The sequence below is a fragment of the Pholcus phalangioides genome, unplaced genomic scaffold, assembly GCF_987345545.1.
Source record: "Pholcus phalangioides strain wild (caught in Gottingen) unplaced genomic scaffold, Ppha-v1.0 ptg000030l_1, whole genome shotgun sequence".
In the NCBI taxonomy this organism is placed as follows: domain Eukaryota; kingdom Metazoa; phylum Arthropoda; class Arachnida; order Araneae; family Pholcidae; genus Pholcus; species Pholcus phalangioides.
This window is the reverse complement of record NW_028301620.1, coordinates 1,354,942-1,372,332: the sequence shown is the minus strand read 5'-3', so window position 1 is coordinate 1,372,332 and position 17,391 is coordinate 1,354,942. Positions and strand designations below refer to the sequence as shown.

The window sequence follows — 17,391 nt, the reverse complement described above, 5'->3', positions numbered from 1 at the left end:
GACCACAGGTTGAGAAACGCTGCATTACGCGAAGTTTCTTCCTCAGTAGCATAGACAAAGACAAGAAATATAACCTCATATATCGGAGGTTGCTCGCTTATCAAGACGTAAAGTCAAAATGGCCGAACACGACAGAAGGAAGGCCTCTCTATAGCTATGTCTACACTGGTGCGTCTTTTCTGCGTCAATGCGCTTTCCACTGGCACACCTGTCATCAAGCGTGTCGTAAATCACTCAGGCGTGACTCAAACTTGTTGAAAGGCGGCCATTTTTTAAGAGGCATTCCTTTTCCTTCTGCTCCACCAGGTTTGGATTTTCGTTCAATTTCCCTTTCCTTTTCGTGAAGATTCAGTGTTGTTTTCATAAGGTTTTTCTCGATTTTTGACGTCAACAAAAAAAAAAAACATTGACACTTTTGAAGGCTTCAGGTCACGTAGTGCATTACGTGATATTATTGAAGGTAAATTTAAATTAACGGTAATTATAATTGTAAAATTATAAATTAAATGATTGTCTTGAAAATTATTTTTTGGTAGAATTTCATGTTAAAATGCTGGTCGATTTCTTTTTCATGTTTTGGCGAAGAGCTCGCGTTACGGAGGTTTGCTGTGTAATTATAAATAATTCACGAGCTCTTCGCGGGGCCACCCAGACACGGCGTTAGAACTTTAACCAGATGTGTTGGAGGGCTATTTATAATAAGATCTAATGGTATGATTTTTCAAAGTATATAAATTGGTACGCCCTCCGAATATCACTTTCATCGAAGGTCCACCGTGCTGTTGAAACTCTTGACTCCACATTTTTCTAAACATTTCGTGGAGGCACACGAATAATACTTAGTCAACTGTTGGAGGATCACCCTTACCGGATGCAAGACCCCTTTACCAGTGCCTGTTTTCTTGCATGGGCAAACGAGGGCAAGTGCCCTTCGCCCTTGCAATTTTAGGAGGCCCACAAATTTGGATTTTCTTTCCTTTATTTTTTTTAACCTGCCTTTCCGTAGAATATTTCCAAACGTGGAATTTAATTTGAGAGTAATTATGTAAACTTTTTACATAATTGTAATCTGTAGCAGACATATTCAACCTACTGCTCGCGGGCACTGTGGTGCTTTCAAAGTGCTTGATGCTCGTGTCCGATTTCATGTTTGCGAGTACTTGATTAACGTCCCAATTTGAACACTTTGTACAAATTACATTCAACGATTAAAATCATCCTGATTTCAAGCAGTCGTATGCCAAACTTGATAAGGGTACACCCTTTTTGATGATGGGAACAAGCATTGTGCTTGAGACTGGAAAAAAGTTGCTTCAAAGAACGTTATATAAAAGGGTGGGGGGAGGGAAAAGATTAATGTTTGCACAGGGCCCGAATTTATGAGGAACAGACTGTGCCCTTCAGCACAGTAATAATCTTCGCTTATTTCTCAAAAACTGTACAGTTTTATACAGATTTTATTTTCATGAATATTATTAGAGCTGCAACCAGAAGCGTACGCAGGACCAACCTTTCGAGTAGCACGCCGAGTTTAGGGATGAGCGTACAAGAAACTCTCTTCTAGGGAAATTTTCTGTTACTGACTGTCGAAAGTACGGTATTTCAAGTTTAAACATTGTTTGAAACAACATATTAAATAATTTCCTTTTTGATATTCGAATTGTGTGCGAAAATGTTTTAAATCTGATCATCTTGGGCTATCATATTCTGCTACTTTTTATTATGAAAATTTATTTAATTTGGAAATTTCAAGTTTTTCACTTCTATTACCACGGATTTAGTGCTTTGATGTATGAATAAACACTTGAGAAAAATAATGCGCTGACTATAATTTTGAACGAAAAAAATTATTTAAATACGTATTAGATTGCGACTTGGCAAAATAGACGTATACAGTTTTCTTAATTTCTTTGACTCGACTATATTCGGGTAAAGTTGACGAACGACTTGATTTAATTTTTAATTTATTCCGAAGTTGAGTAATTTTGAGAATGATTTCGTCTATATATTCCGTCTTTTATAGAGCAATTTTCCCCCCACATATTTTCACATTAAAATGTGGAAATTGCATCCACTGCGACAGTTGCATCGGCATCTGAATTGAAAGGTTTAGCCGTATAGGTGAAGACAGAAAAAAGGCACGCCACTTGAGGCATGCGATAGAGTTCAGCGGTAAAGAAAAAAAAAACGAGATTGAAAGTTGAAAGCTGCTGAAAGAAGACGCACCAGTGAGGACATACCTTTTAGCTGTTGTCCTCATCACATCCGGGGTATACTTACGTTGTTGTTATGTCTTTCTGTCTTCTGAGATGATCAGGAAATTAGGGATGGAATACACAGTCCTGCCAACTCTCCCGATTTAGGCGGGAGGCTCCGGATTTTTCATCCTTCCTCCTGCTCTCCGGATTTGTTAAAATTTCTCCGGATTTTGGCAGAAAACTAGATTTTACGCGAGCTTTCACGTGTCGTCGTTAGGGAAAACACCCATAGAGGACAGCCGTGGTCATTTCAAATACAAATACAACGCCACAACAGGCAAATTGCCCGACGAGGTGGCCGACTTAAGAACATCATGGATCCCCGAGCCATTTTTTGGAGGCCCTACCTACTACTGCTACACCACACATGCACCCCCCCCCCCCCCGCGGAACCCCCCAACGAACCCCTAACGAATCGGTACATGCGGGAATGTGCGTGTACGTGTAGTGCAACCTGACGTAAAGTTTTGTTTCTGTGTAATGCTTGTTATGTGTAGTGCTGTCATCTGCCCCCAGTTTTTCTAACTATGAGTGAAGTGTTATGGTTGAATGATTTACCGTTGTAGGACTGTTGCTCCATCGAGCAGCCTTAAAAAATGTGTTTGTGACCGCATTTAAGCAACTGGCAAAGACGCGACTTCGTTGTCGTAGCGTTTATCGGCAATCATTTATCAGGGGCATGACCTTCGTTGCCGAAATTCCTGTATAATCATTATTGTATTCCATTAACAGCCATGAGGTAAACACGTTTTTTTCGTCGGCAGCTTTGTAATTTGAGTTTTTTTTTAATTGTTTCTTCCGATTAAACGTGTTCAGAAAGAAAATATAAAACTTTAAGCTATAATAAAGCAAATATATAAAGCTTTTAAGAGTTCATATACCCAAGATTATCAATCACTGATAGCATCCACGCAAGGAAACACTTATGTTTTATGAACAGTATGTAGATGTGATTTCTCTATTCTGCATGGAAAGACTGACATGGAATTATATTCTGCTCAGGGGCAATTCAGAACCTGCCTTAGGGGGAGGGATAATGGGACTTTTTCTTAATTGATTAAAAACAAATTTTTTTTTTTCCGAAATTATTTTTTTTGATCGAGTCTGTGAGTGCCGGGGGGCTCCCCTCCCCCTCGGGAGAATCTCTGGATTTCAAAAGTTGGTACGTCTGAATACAGAAGATATTTTTCTTTGCAATTAGCATTAATGGAACACATGCGAGAAGGAGACTTTCTGGATATTGATACTAAAACGAACTTTGAAAAGTTTTTTGTTTCCGCCGGAAATCGAACCCTGGTCCTCTCGCTATTTTCGGACCACCCAGGGTTCAATTTTCGGTGGAGACAAAATTAATTTTTTTTTCCAAAGTTTTCATCTCAGCATTAATATATCCAGGAAGTCTCTTTGATGTGATGTTGAGCTGTGGAGAAAAATGACGTCTCTCCACACGTAATGTTGTTCACGCCAGAACATTCGAAAGCATGTCACCAATCCTAGATAAGAGACTATCCAGTTCTTGTAGTATCTGGGACATGCATATGCTCTACTCCGCTGGCCAAATGTGGCCCTCGTAGTCATCTGATATGGTCTATGAGGTCAAACCTAATTTCGTAAAAAATTAACTAATGGGGTACATTTTTCCAGTTCACTTCCAATGATCCTAGTTGCAGTTTCGTGTCACTTGAGTGGCCTGTGACATATTTCTAGACCACTCAAGTGGCCCGCAGCACATCTACAGATTAACTAAGTGGAGCGCGGTGCAGTTCTATATCACTTTAGTCGACTGTGGTACATTCCCGGATCACTTTTTTTTTGAGCTACCCGTGGCATATTTACAGATCACTTGAGGAGGCTGGGACAACTTCCAGATCATTCACGCAGGCCACGGCTACTTTCAGATTACTTAAGTGACCCGCGGGACATTTGAAGATCAATAAATTAATTAAATGTCTCATGACACGTTTTCCAATAAAAAAAATGGGTTCCTGAAGGTTGAACACTCTTGTTGTATGGTATTTTGGTGTACACCATGCATCCTAAACCCATGGCCCTCTGGCCAAATGTGGCCCGTGATCTCGCACACCTAGTTTTGTAAAAATGAACCAAGTGGCACATAATATAATGCATCACTTAAGTGGTCAGTAGAAATCTCTCAAGTAACCCGCGGCACAACTCCAGATCACTTAAGTGGCCCGCGGCATAATCTCACTTTAATAAAATGAGCTGTTGCACATTTCCAGATCAATCGCTTAAGCTTCCGACGGCACATTCCCAGATCAATCACTTAAGTGTCCCACGGCACATTCCCAGATCACTTAAGTGACCTGGGGTTGCTGTTCCAGATCACTTAAGTGTCTCGAGACACCTTCTGAAACCAATGAAGTGACCCGCACTCTGCAAAAGGTAGAGCACCCTTGATCTAGGAGGCTTTGATATTACTCAAGACACATTGATGCTAGGAAGGCGTTTTTCAAGAGATATAGTTGTCCTGAAAAGTAGTTGAAAAGACAGTGACGACTCATGGAAAGATGGCGTCGAGATCGGGACAAATATTGTTGCTTGTGACAAAACTTTTTTCAGGAGTCAACGGTTTGTTTTTGTGAAAAATACCGTTTTTGAAACGAAGGAAAAAAACATACACGAGTATACAGGGTGCATAGGGCAACAGGGCGTATGGCATTTTACTGGTGACCCGTTGGTCCTAGAGACATACTTCCGATGAGAAAAAGTATCCAAATAACGTGCAGTAAGTATTCAGATATGTCATTCATGTTGCAAGGGGTTGTATAGTTATTAAAATTGAAAAAATTAACTTTTTGTACGGCCTCTCTAGGCCCATTAAATGCGGGTAAATCGTTTTACCCGCATTTAATGCTGTCCTTCCCCCCCCCCCCAAACTTTCTTCCGTTTTTCGAATTCGTATATTGTACTTAGAAACGCGGAATGTTTTTAGTTGGCATCACGAGAGACAGGACCACAACTTTCTAATTTGGTTTTTGGGCAAATTAAAAAGTTAATTTTTTTGTTTTGATAACTATACAACCCCTTGCAACATGAATGAGATATCTGAATACTTACTGCATGTTATTTGGGTACTTTTTCTAATCGGAAGTATGTCTTTAGGACCAACGGGTCGCCAGTAAAATGTCATACGCCCTGTTGCCCTATGCACCCTGTATACAAAATAAAAAGCATTACAGTTGCGTGATTAGTCAGGCAGCGGCCGTGAATGAAATCAAATGGCCGAGTATCGAGCTGATGTCACTCACCTGGACTTTCTCGTGAGGTCCCTCGCCGAAGTCGAATGCTTGAAGGACTCCTTCTTGTTGAGGAAAGGATATCGATTCAGACGAATGTGAGCGTCGTATCTACAATATCAGTCAAAGCTACATTGATATGGTCATAGTACAATCTACCTGAAAAAAAATTACGCCATGTTTTTCTGATCCATCGTAATGAAGAGGGACGAAAAACGTTTCTCGGAATCGACGCGATTCCGTACAAAAAAGGATACATCCCTTCTGTCCCGAGAGCATCGCCGACCCATTTGCTGACCATGAGACACGCCATCAGAGGCACGATGTAATCGACGCTTCCGGTCAACTCGAACATAATCACGACCAGAGACACTGGAATTAGTGTACAAAAGACATGTCAACGTCCGATTCACAAAGTGACTATCGATCTCGACTGATAACTACGGACACGAGTCCCGTATAGGGTAGTCCCCAAACAATGGTAGTAATGCCTTACCGGTCATTCTCGTGACTCCCGCCAAGCAGGCGGCTGCTCCGATCATGGCGTAAAGTCCGGGAGAAAGACAGTCTTGTTCGTTAGATGTGCTGCAGATCGATTTTACGAACCACGAATCGTGATATGTTCTGTAAGTAGAAATTTTTTTGTGATCAAAACAAGAAGAAACCACTGGTGTGATAGTATACAGGGTGATTCGTAAAGAGGTATACGCTGTATTTCCAAACGCTACTACTAAACCACAGTAGTGCACCCCGTTCATATTCCTCTGCGGAACTTCTAACGAATTGGTATACGTTGGAGTACGTGTTGTGAACCTAACGTGAAATTTGCTTCCGTGTAATGTTGCCATCTGCCATCAAGTTTTCCAACTATGAGTGAAATGTAATGATTGAATTATTGTATCGTTGCAGGACTGTTGCTCTTTGTGGTGAAACATTTTGACGGGAGATCGGCTCGCATTTGCTTCTTGAAGTTGGGAACCACAGAAAACTAACTTCAGCCGATCACCGGTGCGGTAAGGTTCGAACCCGGCTCCTCGCGATGCGAGGCCGTCACTATGACCGCTCGACTACCACAGTGGCATTTGCAGATGCTTTAAACCAGTAACCTTTGAAGGTACGGACCAGAACTGTGATCCCCTTAGGTTCTCAAACTCTTGTCAGCCGCGGCCCCCTTTGCTCAACTTATAGTTTATCTACGGCTCCCTAAAATAGTTTAGTAGATATTTTACCTTATAAAAGAATTACTCCAAAGTATAAACAGGTATACAAATCAATATCTGCAGCTCGCCGCGAACGCCCCTAAATATAGGAGCCACTACGCACAACCCTTTGAGAAACACTGCTTTAGGTAGATGTAATAATAAAGAGTTTGTGTTCTACTGAGAGAGAGGGGACGTAGGCAATGACGAGCATTTTTTCCACGTGACTAGGCACTCAAAATGGCAGTGGAGAAAGCGTTTTGCATTCTTGAACCGAGCGAAATGGAATTTGTAACGGTATTTTCAATCCAAATGGTGAATAAAGTTGTCACTGCTCCTGCATCTGTGGCACCAACCATAGACTCAACATATCCAGAAAAGAGCTTCCCATGACAGTTTTCTCGGGGAACGCAAAATGTCTTCCTCGATGCCGATATCTTGACTGACTATACATGCGACACACACACGCTATTGCCTGCGTCACTTCTCTCACTAGCGGGACACAAAATTTATGATTGCATCTACCTACTATGTCACCTCAATGGTTACTGTTTTTACAGCACTTTTATGAACTGCATATTTCTTTATGAATCACCCTGTATATTGATTGAGATGCGGACACGATGTCGACTTACATCGTCAGCTGTTGTACGCCAATTCCGACGAGCCGTCCCATTATAGCGCCCATCGCCATACTCGGCACGAACAGACCTGCAGGAACCTGGGGAGGGGGGGGGGGTAGGAAAGAGATGTATTCACACACTGTAACTTGAAAAGTCTTGGAACAAGTTATAGGACGACTGAGACAGGGTGTCCGAAGATGATGATGAATTACCTTCATTCCGAACGTGAATATGGTTAGCACCCAAGTTGAGGCTAGGGCTTGCAACAGCAAGTACAGTGACTTGCGTATCCCTGGTCCCATCGATATAATCCTCATGTTCCTCTCGAGAGATGTCATGTTCCTCTCGTAATCACTGAAAGAAAAATGAAGCTGTCATTGAACTGGTGGTGTATTTGGGATTATGCTATTTACAACTGAGCTCGTGCACCATTTGTTTGTTGGGAGAACCCATTCAGTTTAGTTAGAATCCTCACCACAACAGCGACGAGTCGTGAATTCCACATTCGTTGAACAGCACTCTTATGAGGTCGCTGGTATTCATTCTGGTGAATTCGTTTGGGTAGGCAGCCAGTGCGGTGAGCAGCGTCACAACCAGAACCTGTCGAACGAACGAAGGAATCACATCAATATTCGAATTCGCGTACATACAATCAGGGGCGTAGCCCCTCCCAATCAAAATTTTGCTTACATTGGCACCTATTCTCCTAAATAACTTATATTTAAAAAAAACTTGATGAAAAAAAATTGAATTGTTCGTTTTCTACCTTCATTGACGAAAATGATGAATGAGAAAAAAAAATCCCCATTTGTGTATTTGCGCCTCTTGCAGTTTCACAGTGATTGGGTTTGCACTAGTTATTTGAGAGAAGAGGAAAGAAAAGAAAATGAGGATTTTCATATTACCATTTTTGAAAGTCGCTCTCAAGTTCTTCATCTGGAAGCATGTTCAGATCAGCCCCTGTTCCCGCCTGTATTACATGACAAAATCTTGCCCGCTTCTTGCTGTAACTTTCCTTTCCCCCCATGCTATTGGTCGTTCTCGGTAGAGATCCTAGAAATACCTTTCATATATGCCTCAGTTCTGAGATATAGCCTTCACGAAATGCTCGTGCTGTTCTAAAGAGCCACCAAGAGCTTTGATTAAGGCGCCTTCTGAAGAAATTAAGCACGGGAACCTATTGTGGCGAGACTACTGAACCTATGAAGTAATATCTAGGATTTAAGCTCCAAGAAGTATCGCCTTTTCTTTGGGTTCCTTATGTATGGGCTTGGCTAGATTTAGAGTGCCTAGAAATGCCACGTTATCTCCAGGTGTCTTCGCAAGAGCTACTAGCTTGTGTATAGGGCAGTTCCAAAGGGTGGAAAACTGCTCTGAGCTTTTGAGCCCCAAAAAGCCCAAGATGAAACACAAACGGGATTCTGGAAGAGTTTCTCTTAAAGGTGGATGAAATAAAAGACCTGTAATCTTGGGCCAATATAGAGCTCTGAAATGCAGAAAGTGAGAGAGGAAATTACAGTCTTCTATATTTGTGCGATAATATATTGTGTACTATATATGCGTTGACGATGCATAATTTTGTGTTGAAATGTGACTTTCTCAGAATCGTTCTTTTTCATGGTGTAATTTCTCTTTTCTTTGAATCGCTGTTTCTCTCATCATTATGCATGTATACAGTAGTTTACTGAATCGGAGAAATCATTCCCTGGAAAAATTTATGACGTGTGTTTGTTAACTCACATGACACGCCCAATTAATCCAGTGTTCCTTAAACTTTTGCAATCCGTGGTCCCCCTGACTTCGTCATCGTTTATCTGCGGCTGTCCAGAATAGCCTAAGGGTGTGAACATAGTGCGTCGGCATTTCCGATCTGGAAACTCGCGTGGTCTCCGATTGGTTAAAAACCAGAATTTCAACTTTTTTAGCTTGAAATTCGGGTTTTTAACCAATCGAAGACAACGCGGGTTTCCGGAATCGGAAATAAGGACTATGTTCACACCCTAACGCAGGTGTTGAACTTATCCACCCGAGGCGTCCCTTTTCCCTATTCAATGCGTATCCGCGAGCTCTGCCGTCTCCCTTTAGCTTTTTAACAAAAAATATTTTCGAAAAACCTTTGCCAGGATCACCGCTCTTCTGAACAAGAATGAAGGCGCACAGTTTGAGAATCCCTGGCCTAATGTAGAAAAAAGAACCACTTTAAAGAACTGAATGAGCACGCATCAATACACCAACGCGTTGCGACGCCCCTCAAAAAAGGTTGGTGATGATCCACGACGAACACAGAAAATCTGTTGAATATTTCCGAAATAAAATGATATAAAAAGGCACTGTAAATATACTCATCGCTTTTTTAAAGCAGAATTCCAGGTGTTATTTGTTTCTTTATTTCTCACAACAACACATTGGTGGTGTACGCAGGGCCGTCTTACGAGCATCAAAGGGATTTTTCTGAGCCCCCCACACCTGTTTATAAATGCCTGCCTAACAGTTTTACTCTCGAAAATTTTAACTGGATTTCATCTTCATGATGTCCCTTTTGCACTTGAGGCATCTGGACATTGGGCCTGGAATTGACCGAGTATTACGTGGAAAATTTAAAAGTAACTGAAGATTCATACGTCGCGCGTATACTATTTATTTATTTATTCAATATTGATTGGCCGAGGCCTATACAAGAGGATGCGGAATTATATATGGCGAAAGTGACGATTAATGGTACGAGAGAATTCGGAAATCGTGGTGCAATCTACAATATTTGATGGTAGGTTGTTCCAGTCGATAATAGTTCTTGGGAAAAAGCTAAATTTGTGACAATCTGAAGAGGCAAAGATGGGCTGTAATTTTTTGGAGAAATGAGAAGGTTCGATTAGAATATTGGAGGTGTCAATATTAAAAAACCCATGGAGGATTTTGTAAAGAAAAGTTAAACGAGAGATAAGTCGAAGAGAGGAGAGCGGTTGGATATTGAGTTGACGCTTGAGTTCCGTTATGGAGACAGAAGACCAACATTTAAAAATGAAACGAGTGGACTTATTTTGGATAAATTCTAATTTGTCTATGTTGGTTTGGGTGTGGGGAATCCCAGGCTTCACAGGCATAGGAGAGGGCAGGGAGAATATATGTTTGGTAGCACAAGTGAAGAACATGACGGATGGAGTATTATAGGTTACGGCGAAGGAAAAAGAGTTTTTGGAGACATTTATTAAAGATATAATCAACGTGAAGGTTCCAGCGGAGATCGGAAGAGGTTATAATGCCCAGGTATTTATAATGGGAAACCTCAGAGATCAAAGAGTCGTTTATAGAATAGGAGAATTCGTGGGGGATTCTTTTACGGGTAACTTTTATAAAAACAATTTTTGAGAAATTGAGGGGTAATTCCCAGGTTGAGCACCATTTGGAAATAATGTTAACGTTGTGTTGGAGAGATTCTTGGTCAGAAAGATTGGACACTGTTTTATAGATGACACAGTCTGACAGTCATTAGCGAAGAGTCTGATGCGGCAGTTTATGGAGTCGGGTAGATCATTTATGTAAATTAGAAATAATAATGGCGAGAGGACCGAGCCCTGGGGTGTGCCAGATTTGACATGAAGGAAAGGGGGAGTTTTGGCTCTTGTACGAGACAAATACAAATACAACGCCACAACAGGCGAAATACCCAACAAGGTGGCTGATAAAAAGATGCCCATAAAAATATGGATGTCATATGTTTCAAAAATACAGCAACCCAATTAAAAATGCAATTGACACAAATTATAAACAATATATACACATGATAAAATATTATACAATGCCCATAAAGAATACTTATGGTTGTCTTATTCTAAGAATGGATAGCTTCTCGATTTACCCCAACATGTTTATCGTATTTCTTTTTAAACGTGTCAATTGTATTGTAAACAGATTAAACACATTGTAAACACATTAAGGACGTATACGACAATTTCCGGCACACACTAATTCCTTTGAAACAGTGATTCCCAAACTTTTTTGGATTCATGGCGCGCTTTGCTTGTACGTTTGCAATCCAGAAGTATGCGATAGCCACTGTGCGATCGTGCGGGCATCATGATGGACTCACCCTACTAGCGGCAGAGTGGTGGTGGTTGATTTTGGAGTCAGTGTGTTTTTCGTTTATCCAATTTCGAGGTACGAATGCTAACCGATCTTCCGTTTGACAATTTTTCCCGCAGAGAGCAGGCAGGCTTTCACCGTGGTATCTGCGTAACACAAAAATTCAAGCATCTGCCAGCTTTACTTCTAATATGGAAGACAGATTGCAAAAACTTCTCGAACACAAACCACGCGTAACTATGACATCATAGATGTGTTATGGTGACGCATAATATAAGACAGAACTTTCCGGCAAGCACCAATTTGTTAGAGATTCTATAAAAGTGCGTGTACGATTGAGTAGCAATAGTGGTACGATTAGAACAGCGGTTCTCAGTCGGTGCTCCACGGAGCCCCAAGGGCTCCGCGGCCACTCGAAGGTAATAAATAAATCAATAAATTTGATAAACAAAGAAAAAAAGAGGCCTAAAGGGTACCGCCGTATAAATAATATACTAAAAAGGGCTCCTCGACTTAAACAGGGCTCCGCCATAGAAATTATACACTAAAAAGGGCTCCGCGATTCAGAAAAGGTTGAGAACCGCTGGATTAGAGTATAACATGGTGAAAGCGATTAAATGGAAGCCTGAAGATGTTTCTGTATTTTCTCATCTTAAATTAATTTATGAAAGAAGGAATATATTTTATTTTATTCTCCTATCATTTCTTGTATTTTAATCTAAATTTTTTTCAACCACCCTTTCGGGCGATTTCCCAGTTGTGATTTTGTATTTGTATAAGTACACTAAACAAAATATAATTTAAATTTTTTTAATTAATTAAAATAAATTAATCAATTGAAACTTGAAAAATAACATCAACTGAAAACAAAATAAATTTAATCTGATTTTTTTAAAATTGAAAAGTGTTTGAAGTTCTTTCTACTAATGCATAATTTCAAGTTTGCGCCTAAAGCAGGAACAAAAAAGGGTGCCTTTCCGAATTTTGCTCTTCCCCACTGACCAAAGCCCGGCTACGCCACTGTTTAGCGCAGGAATCTTCAACCTGTTGCTCACGAGCAGCCTGAAGTATTCGTGAAATATTGATACGTTCCTCAAGTAAATATTCCATTCGAAGATCAGAATTATGGAGAAGTGAATTTGGGCGCATGCCACATTTGCTACGCGGGTGCTCTTGTTCTTCTAATGATGACGATGGGCATAGAGCAGTGTTTTTCAATCGCCGGTCCTTGGTCCGCGAAACATTTCCACCAAGTCCATGCACTCGCTCTATATTATTTTAGATTTATTTAAATTTTTTCTGTCTTTGGTTTTTGTTTCAGTCTTGGCTGTTAGCAGTTCCGTGAATTTTTCATTTCTTCCATTTATTTTTTGTAGATCCGCTACTCATTTGGCCTGTTTATTTTTGCCGGTCAGCAAATTATGTCCCCCATTTCTCCCCGGTCCTTAAAACCGTTCAACTACTTTCACCGGCCCGTAGCTGCAAGAAATTTGAGAACCACTGGTATTTGGGGGTGTACCACACTTTCTGGTTCTTAATAAGAATCCGCTTCTTAGCTAGGGATTTGATCTTTAGTTTAGAGGCGGGAGGGAATTTTGCAAACCAAATTCTTATCTAAGAATCGTTTTCCCTCCGTTAGTTTGGTAGACGATTTTTTTCTTCCTTGCGAGTGAAAAACGACGTAAATTCTTTATTTAATAGATGCTTTTTTTCATATATTCGCGATCATGTCCGAAAAAAGAATTTTGAAGAATAATTTCGCTTTTCACCTGAATTTTAAGGAATTTTATTTTACCTTTTTTATTACAAAAGTGGGGTTGTTTTTTCAATAAAAAACAGAAAAATTGCGTCATCAAAAAAATTACCCAAAATTTGAAGGAGTATTTTCATTCCTCAATGAAATGTAGATGCGTGAATCACGCATCATAATGATTGGAACGGCCAAAATTGCAAGAATATCTCGTAAAATACGGGTCACATGGTCACTTTATGTGCAATTTTCTGGCCCGCGAGCGACAGATATACAGTTGAATCCCGTTAAAATGAACACCAAGAGACCGGTGAAATCACTTCGTTATAATGAAGTTTCATTATATAGGAATTCCAGGTTTTTGCATTGTTCCTGTGTCAACTTATCTGGGGGGATTAGAAAAGTGTTCGTGAAAACGAGATTTTCGCTATAACGGTATTCATTAAAACGGGACTCGACTGTACCACATATATAGTTCACTCTGACTGAAAACATTATGCATTCCTTTATTGCATGCAGGAAACATGGAACTCGTGCTGCCACCTGTCAACTAAAACTTACAATTCCTCCGTTGAAATCAGTGACCGGCTTTTGATTAATGTTGGTGGCTATCAATGTGTCCGACGGGATCGGCTGCATAATCGTGGGGGAGGGGGGTCTGTATTTTTATTAAAAACTGTATTCCTTATCAGCAAATCATTCTCTCTGATTCAAATGACATTGAAGCCGTGGCGGTCTGTCTTCATATAAATAGAGCTTCAATGAATTTTTGTGCAATCTACAAACCGCCCAACAACAATTTGAACTTAAATTTGCTAAAAGAAATTTTCAACACCAGATCACCTGCATTAGTAGCAGATGACTGGAACTGCAAGTCCTCCTTGTTTTTTTCCAAGTCAACGAATAGAACTGAGAAAATATAGGAGACCCAAACAAATTGGGCACCTTACATGGGAAAATTTGTAAAGGTATTTTCTCACTTGTAAATATTTTTGAAGTGCACATTCCCTACTCTATATTTGCACCTTGTACTTTTGACGATTTTTCATTTATTCGACATATTCGCACCAAATCGATATTATTTGTATCTATTCAGCATTAATTATATCTAATTGATCTGCATCATTCGACTTCTACCCCCATATGTTTTCCCATACAAAATACTTATTGGACTTGAACTGCATAAAATGTATATGATAATAAAAAAAGAAAAAAAAAAGTCTCTTGTGATCTGAAATTGTGTTCACATAAATATTTCTAATTTTCCCCATTTAACTCTGATGCACTGAGTAGAAACAGAACTTTTTTACCCTTGCTTTTTGATGCTCTTGCTGGGGGTTTTTTGCGTCACGATCCCCATTTGATGTTTTTTCCCCCTTTTCTACTTTGAACAGATGTTGCTGACTGAAGACGTGTGACCTGCTTCTGTGGTTGTGGTGGCTTTTGCCTTCTTCGTTCGATCATGACTATTTTGACCAGTTCTTTTAACATTCACTACACTTACATGCCGCACCTATCTATCTACAAACATTACCACATTTTACTCTTCATAGGCCTTCTTGGCCAGTTTTTATGCCGGTAGTTGGCCCCATGGGCTAGGAATCGGCTAAAAAGTTAAATTCTGGTCTGGTCACGTACAAAATAATGCTACCTGCAAAAAAACTTAAGCGCATTATACCCGGGCTCGACTTCTGACCTTTGGGAAACTATTAATTTCCCTTTGACATTAGCATGCTAAGCCTTCTGTAAGCCGCTGTAATCGCCCTGAGGGCAGGACTCGGAGTGCCACCCCCCAACTTTTTGTAATTGTAATCGAAAAAATATGTATTGACCAGAATCAAGTCTATTCTGGTTTATATTTTTTCAATTACAAAGAAGACTTACTAACGTTATTTCACAATACACAAACAACAATTGTTAAAATTTCGAAGCAAACTTAATAATTAAACTAATATATTTCGGCATATGGTTTTTTCTGGGCAGCACGTCAACCAAAATCCGGCCATTGATTTTATCGAAGAATTATATCAGTTGTGATTTTTGTATGATAGGTGGCAGCAAAAGCTCCAGTGCAATGATGTTTCTTACATGTTATAATTGTATAATATACAGTAGTGTTTTCCGACTATCTACAAACAAACAAAATGACAAAATAATACTACATGACAAAAATAATTTTGAGGAGTAATTTCACTCGAAAATTTTAAGGGGGTAGTTTTGTAAGAAGAGGAACATTTTTTTAAAAGAAAAAACAAAAATAACTATTTAAAAAAAAAAAAACCCTAAAATTTGTGAAGAAGTATTTTCATTCTTCAATGAAATTTGGAGGACTGAAAACGAATTTGGATGTGTGAATCATGCATCTAGATCACAGAATGGTATAGAGGACACTGCTTACGGCTCAAAAAAGATTGAAGACTCCTTGTGTAATATGATTTGTTAAAAAAATGAGAAAGAGAAAAAAATTATTGGGAGTAATTTTTTTACCTCCGAAATGGGATATTTCCCGAGTTTGGTCTTCTTTCGAATCCTGCACCAATTAACATTGCACCAAATGAATGCTGTGCCCAGAAGACCCTAGAAATTCAATGAAAAAAAATCTCTTTGAAATTAGACATGATCTAACATAATGGTTCAAAGTATTAATTATTAAATTAATACTTTGATAGTCACCCCAAGTATTCCAAGAAGAACAAAAGGTATCAGTTCGGGTAGAATCCAGTTCCTCGTGGCGTTCATGTAATACTTGACAGGGTGGTTGGTGCCGAACGGGTTTATGGATCTGAGGACGAAAGCGGCCACCAAAGCGCAGAAGAACGATCTCCACAGTGTCTTCATCGGGAAGTAATAGCTGACCTGCAAAGAATGCGCAATACGAGTAATAAACAAGATTCGTTCGTTCTAATTCAGTGTTTCTCAACCGCCGAGCCGCAGCCCGGTACTGGGCCCCGGCATCAGTCAAACCGGGCCATGAGTTGTTTACCTTTTCATTTTTAACCATTTATTACCCATTAGTCGTGTGTATGACCGGGTCTTCCGCTCACAAAAAAGAAATGAACCGTCCCACGGGCCTTCAAAGGTTGAGAACCACTGCTCTAATTTCATTCGACACAGCACTTCGACGGACACCGATATCGTAGAAGGACATGAAACTCACCTCTTCGAGACTGAAAAGAACTCCACCGATTGGTGCGTTGAACGCGACGGACACTCCGGCTGCCGAGGCTGCGGATAAGACCTTCAAAGAAATCAAACAGATTCTATCAGGTGTCAATTTTTTGTGAAAACACGAAGTTCGTTGAACGAGATCAGAAAGTGACCAATTTATTGACTATCACGTATATTGGTAGAGTGATCTACAGGGTGTCCCAGAACTCTACCGCCAAAATCAGAGAGGGTGATAGTGCACGTAAAGACTTTTTCCAATGAATCCTACGGTTGTAAATGACCTTTTTTGTCCAAAGCCAAGGACATCAAGAAAACGATAGGCAAGAAAAAGTTTCTAAAGTAATCCTGGGAATAAAAGGGGAAAAATATCCCCCCACGCAGGGAACGATATTCCCCCCCCCCTCTCCCCGTTATGGCCAGCGACTGGATGGAAGAAATTTCTCTGTCGCTCCTCATAATGTGAGCAATTTTGTAATATTTTGGCGACTTCCTGAAGTGGGATAGGGCACTTATCCATCGAATAAGTGTGTTGCGACCATGGGTTCCATTAGAAAAATTGTTTGCCTCGACGTCTACTATCATCACCACCCCTCTCCATTTGGCGGTAGAGCTCTGGAACATCCAATGTATACAGTACTGTCAATGATTGACCATGGCGCAGCCAGTCTATTGCTGCAGCTCAGCCTCCTTTTTCCCCTCTTAAGAGGAAAAAGAAACATGAAAAAAAGCAAATGGTTATTATTAATTTAATATGAAGAGAATTGCTGACCTCCCGTTTCTTGGCCTCGTTCTTTGCGTACTTGGGAAATAGGTAGGACAGGATGTTTCCGATGCAGCAAACGACGTGCACCAAGGGACCTTCTTTGCCGAGGATCAGACCCGAAGATACGGTCAGCATGATGGTCACGGACTTCACCAGTAACGTCATCTTGCCCAAGTACCCGCGGATGATGAAACCACTGAGGATCGTTTTGATCTGACGGATAAAAGAGCCATAAGTTACGCCTACAATACCCAGTAAAGTAGTACGTACTGGCCGACGGAGGAAAAAATGGA

The 17,391-nt window shown here is 40.3% G+C and overlaps 1 protein-coding gene across 2 annotated transcripts in view; it reads right to left on the bottom strand.

The window, feature by feature from the left end:
• The window catches only part of LOC149067427 (H(+)/Cl(-) exchange transporter 5-like), a 36,696-nt gene that overhangs the window by 11,312 nt on the left and 7,993 nt on the right, over positions 1 to 17,391 (bottom strand). For both annotated transcript variants that reach the window (XM_089252625.1, XM_089252624.1), the window contains 10 exons: positions 17,105 to 17,311; positions 16,325 to 16,405; positions 15,841 to 16,023; positions 15,655 to 15,744; positions 7,813 to 7,937; positions 7,550 to 7,691; positions 7,350 to 7,435; positions 6,012 to 6,139; positions 5,773 to 5,887; positions 5,528 to 5,626 (listed from right to left, as the gene is read on the bottom strand). In XM_089252625.1, coding sequence (XP_089108751.1) covers positions 5,528 to 5,626; positions 5,773 to 5,887; positions 6,012 to 6,139; positions 7,350 to 7,435; positions 7,550 to 7,691; positions 7,813 to 7,937; positions 15,655 to 15,744; positions 15,841 to 16,023; positions 16,325 to 16,405; positions 17,105 to 17,311 — 1,256 coding nt within the window. The remainder of the gene's footprint in view (positions 1 to 5,527; positions 5,627 to 5,772; positions 5,888 to 6,011; positions 6,140 to 7,349; positions 7,436 to 7,549; positions 7,692 to 7,812; positions 7,938 to 15,654; positions 15,745 to 15,840; positions 16,024 to 16,324; positions 16,406 to 17,104; positions 17,312 to 17,391) is intronic.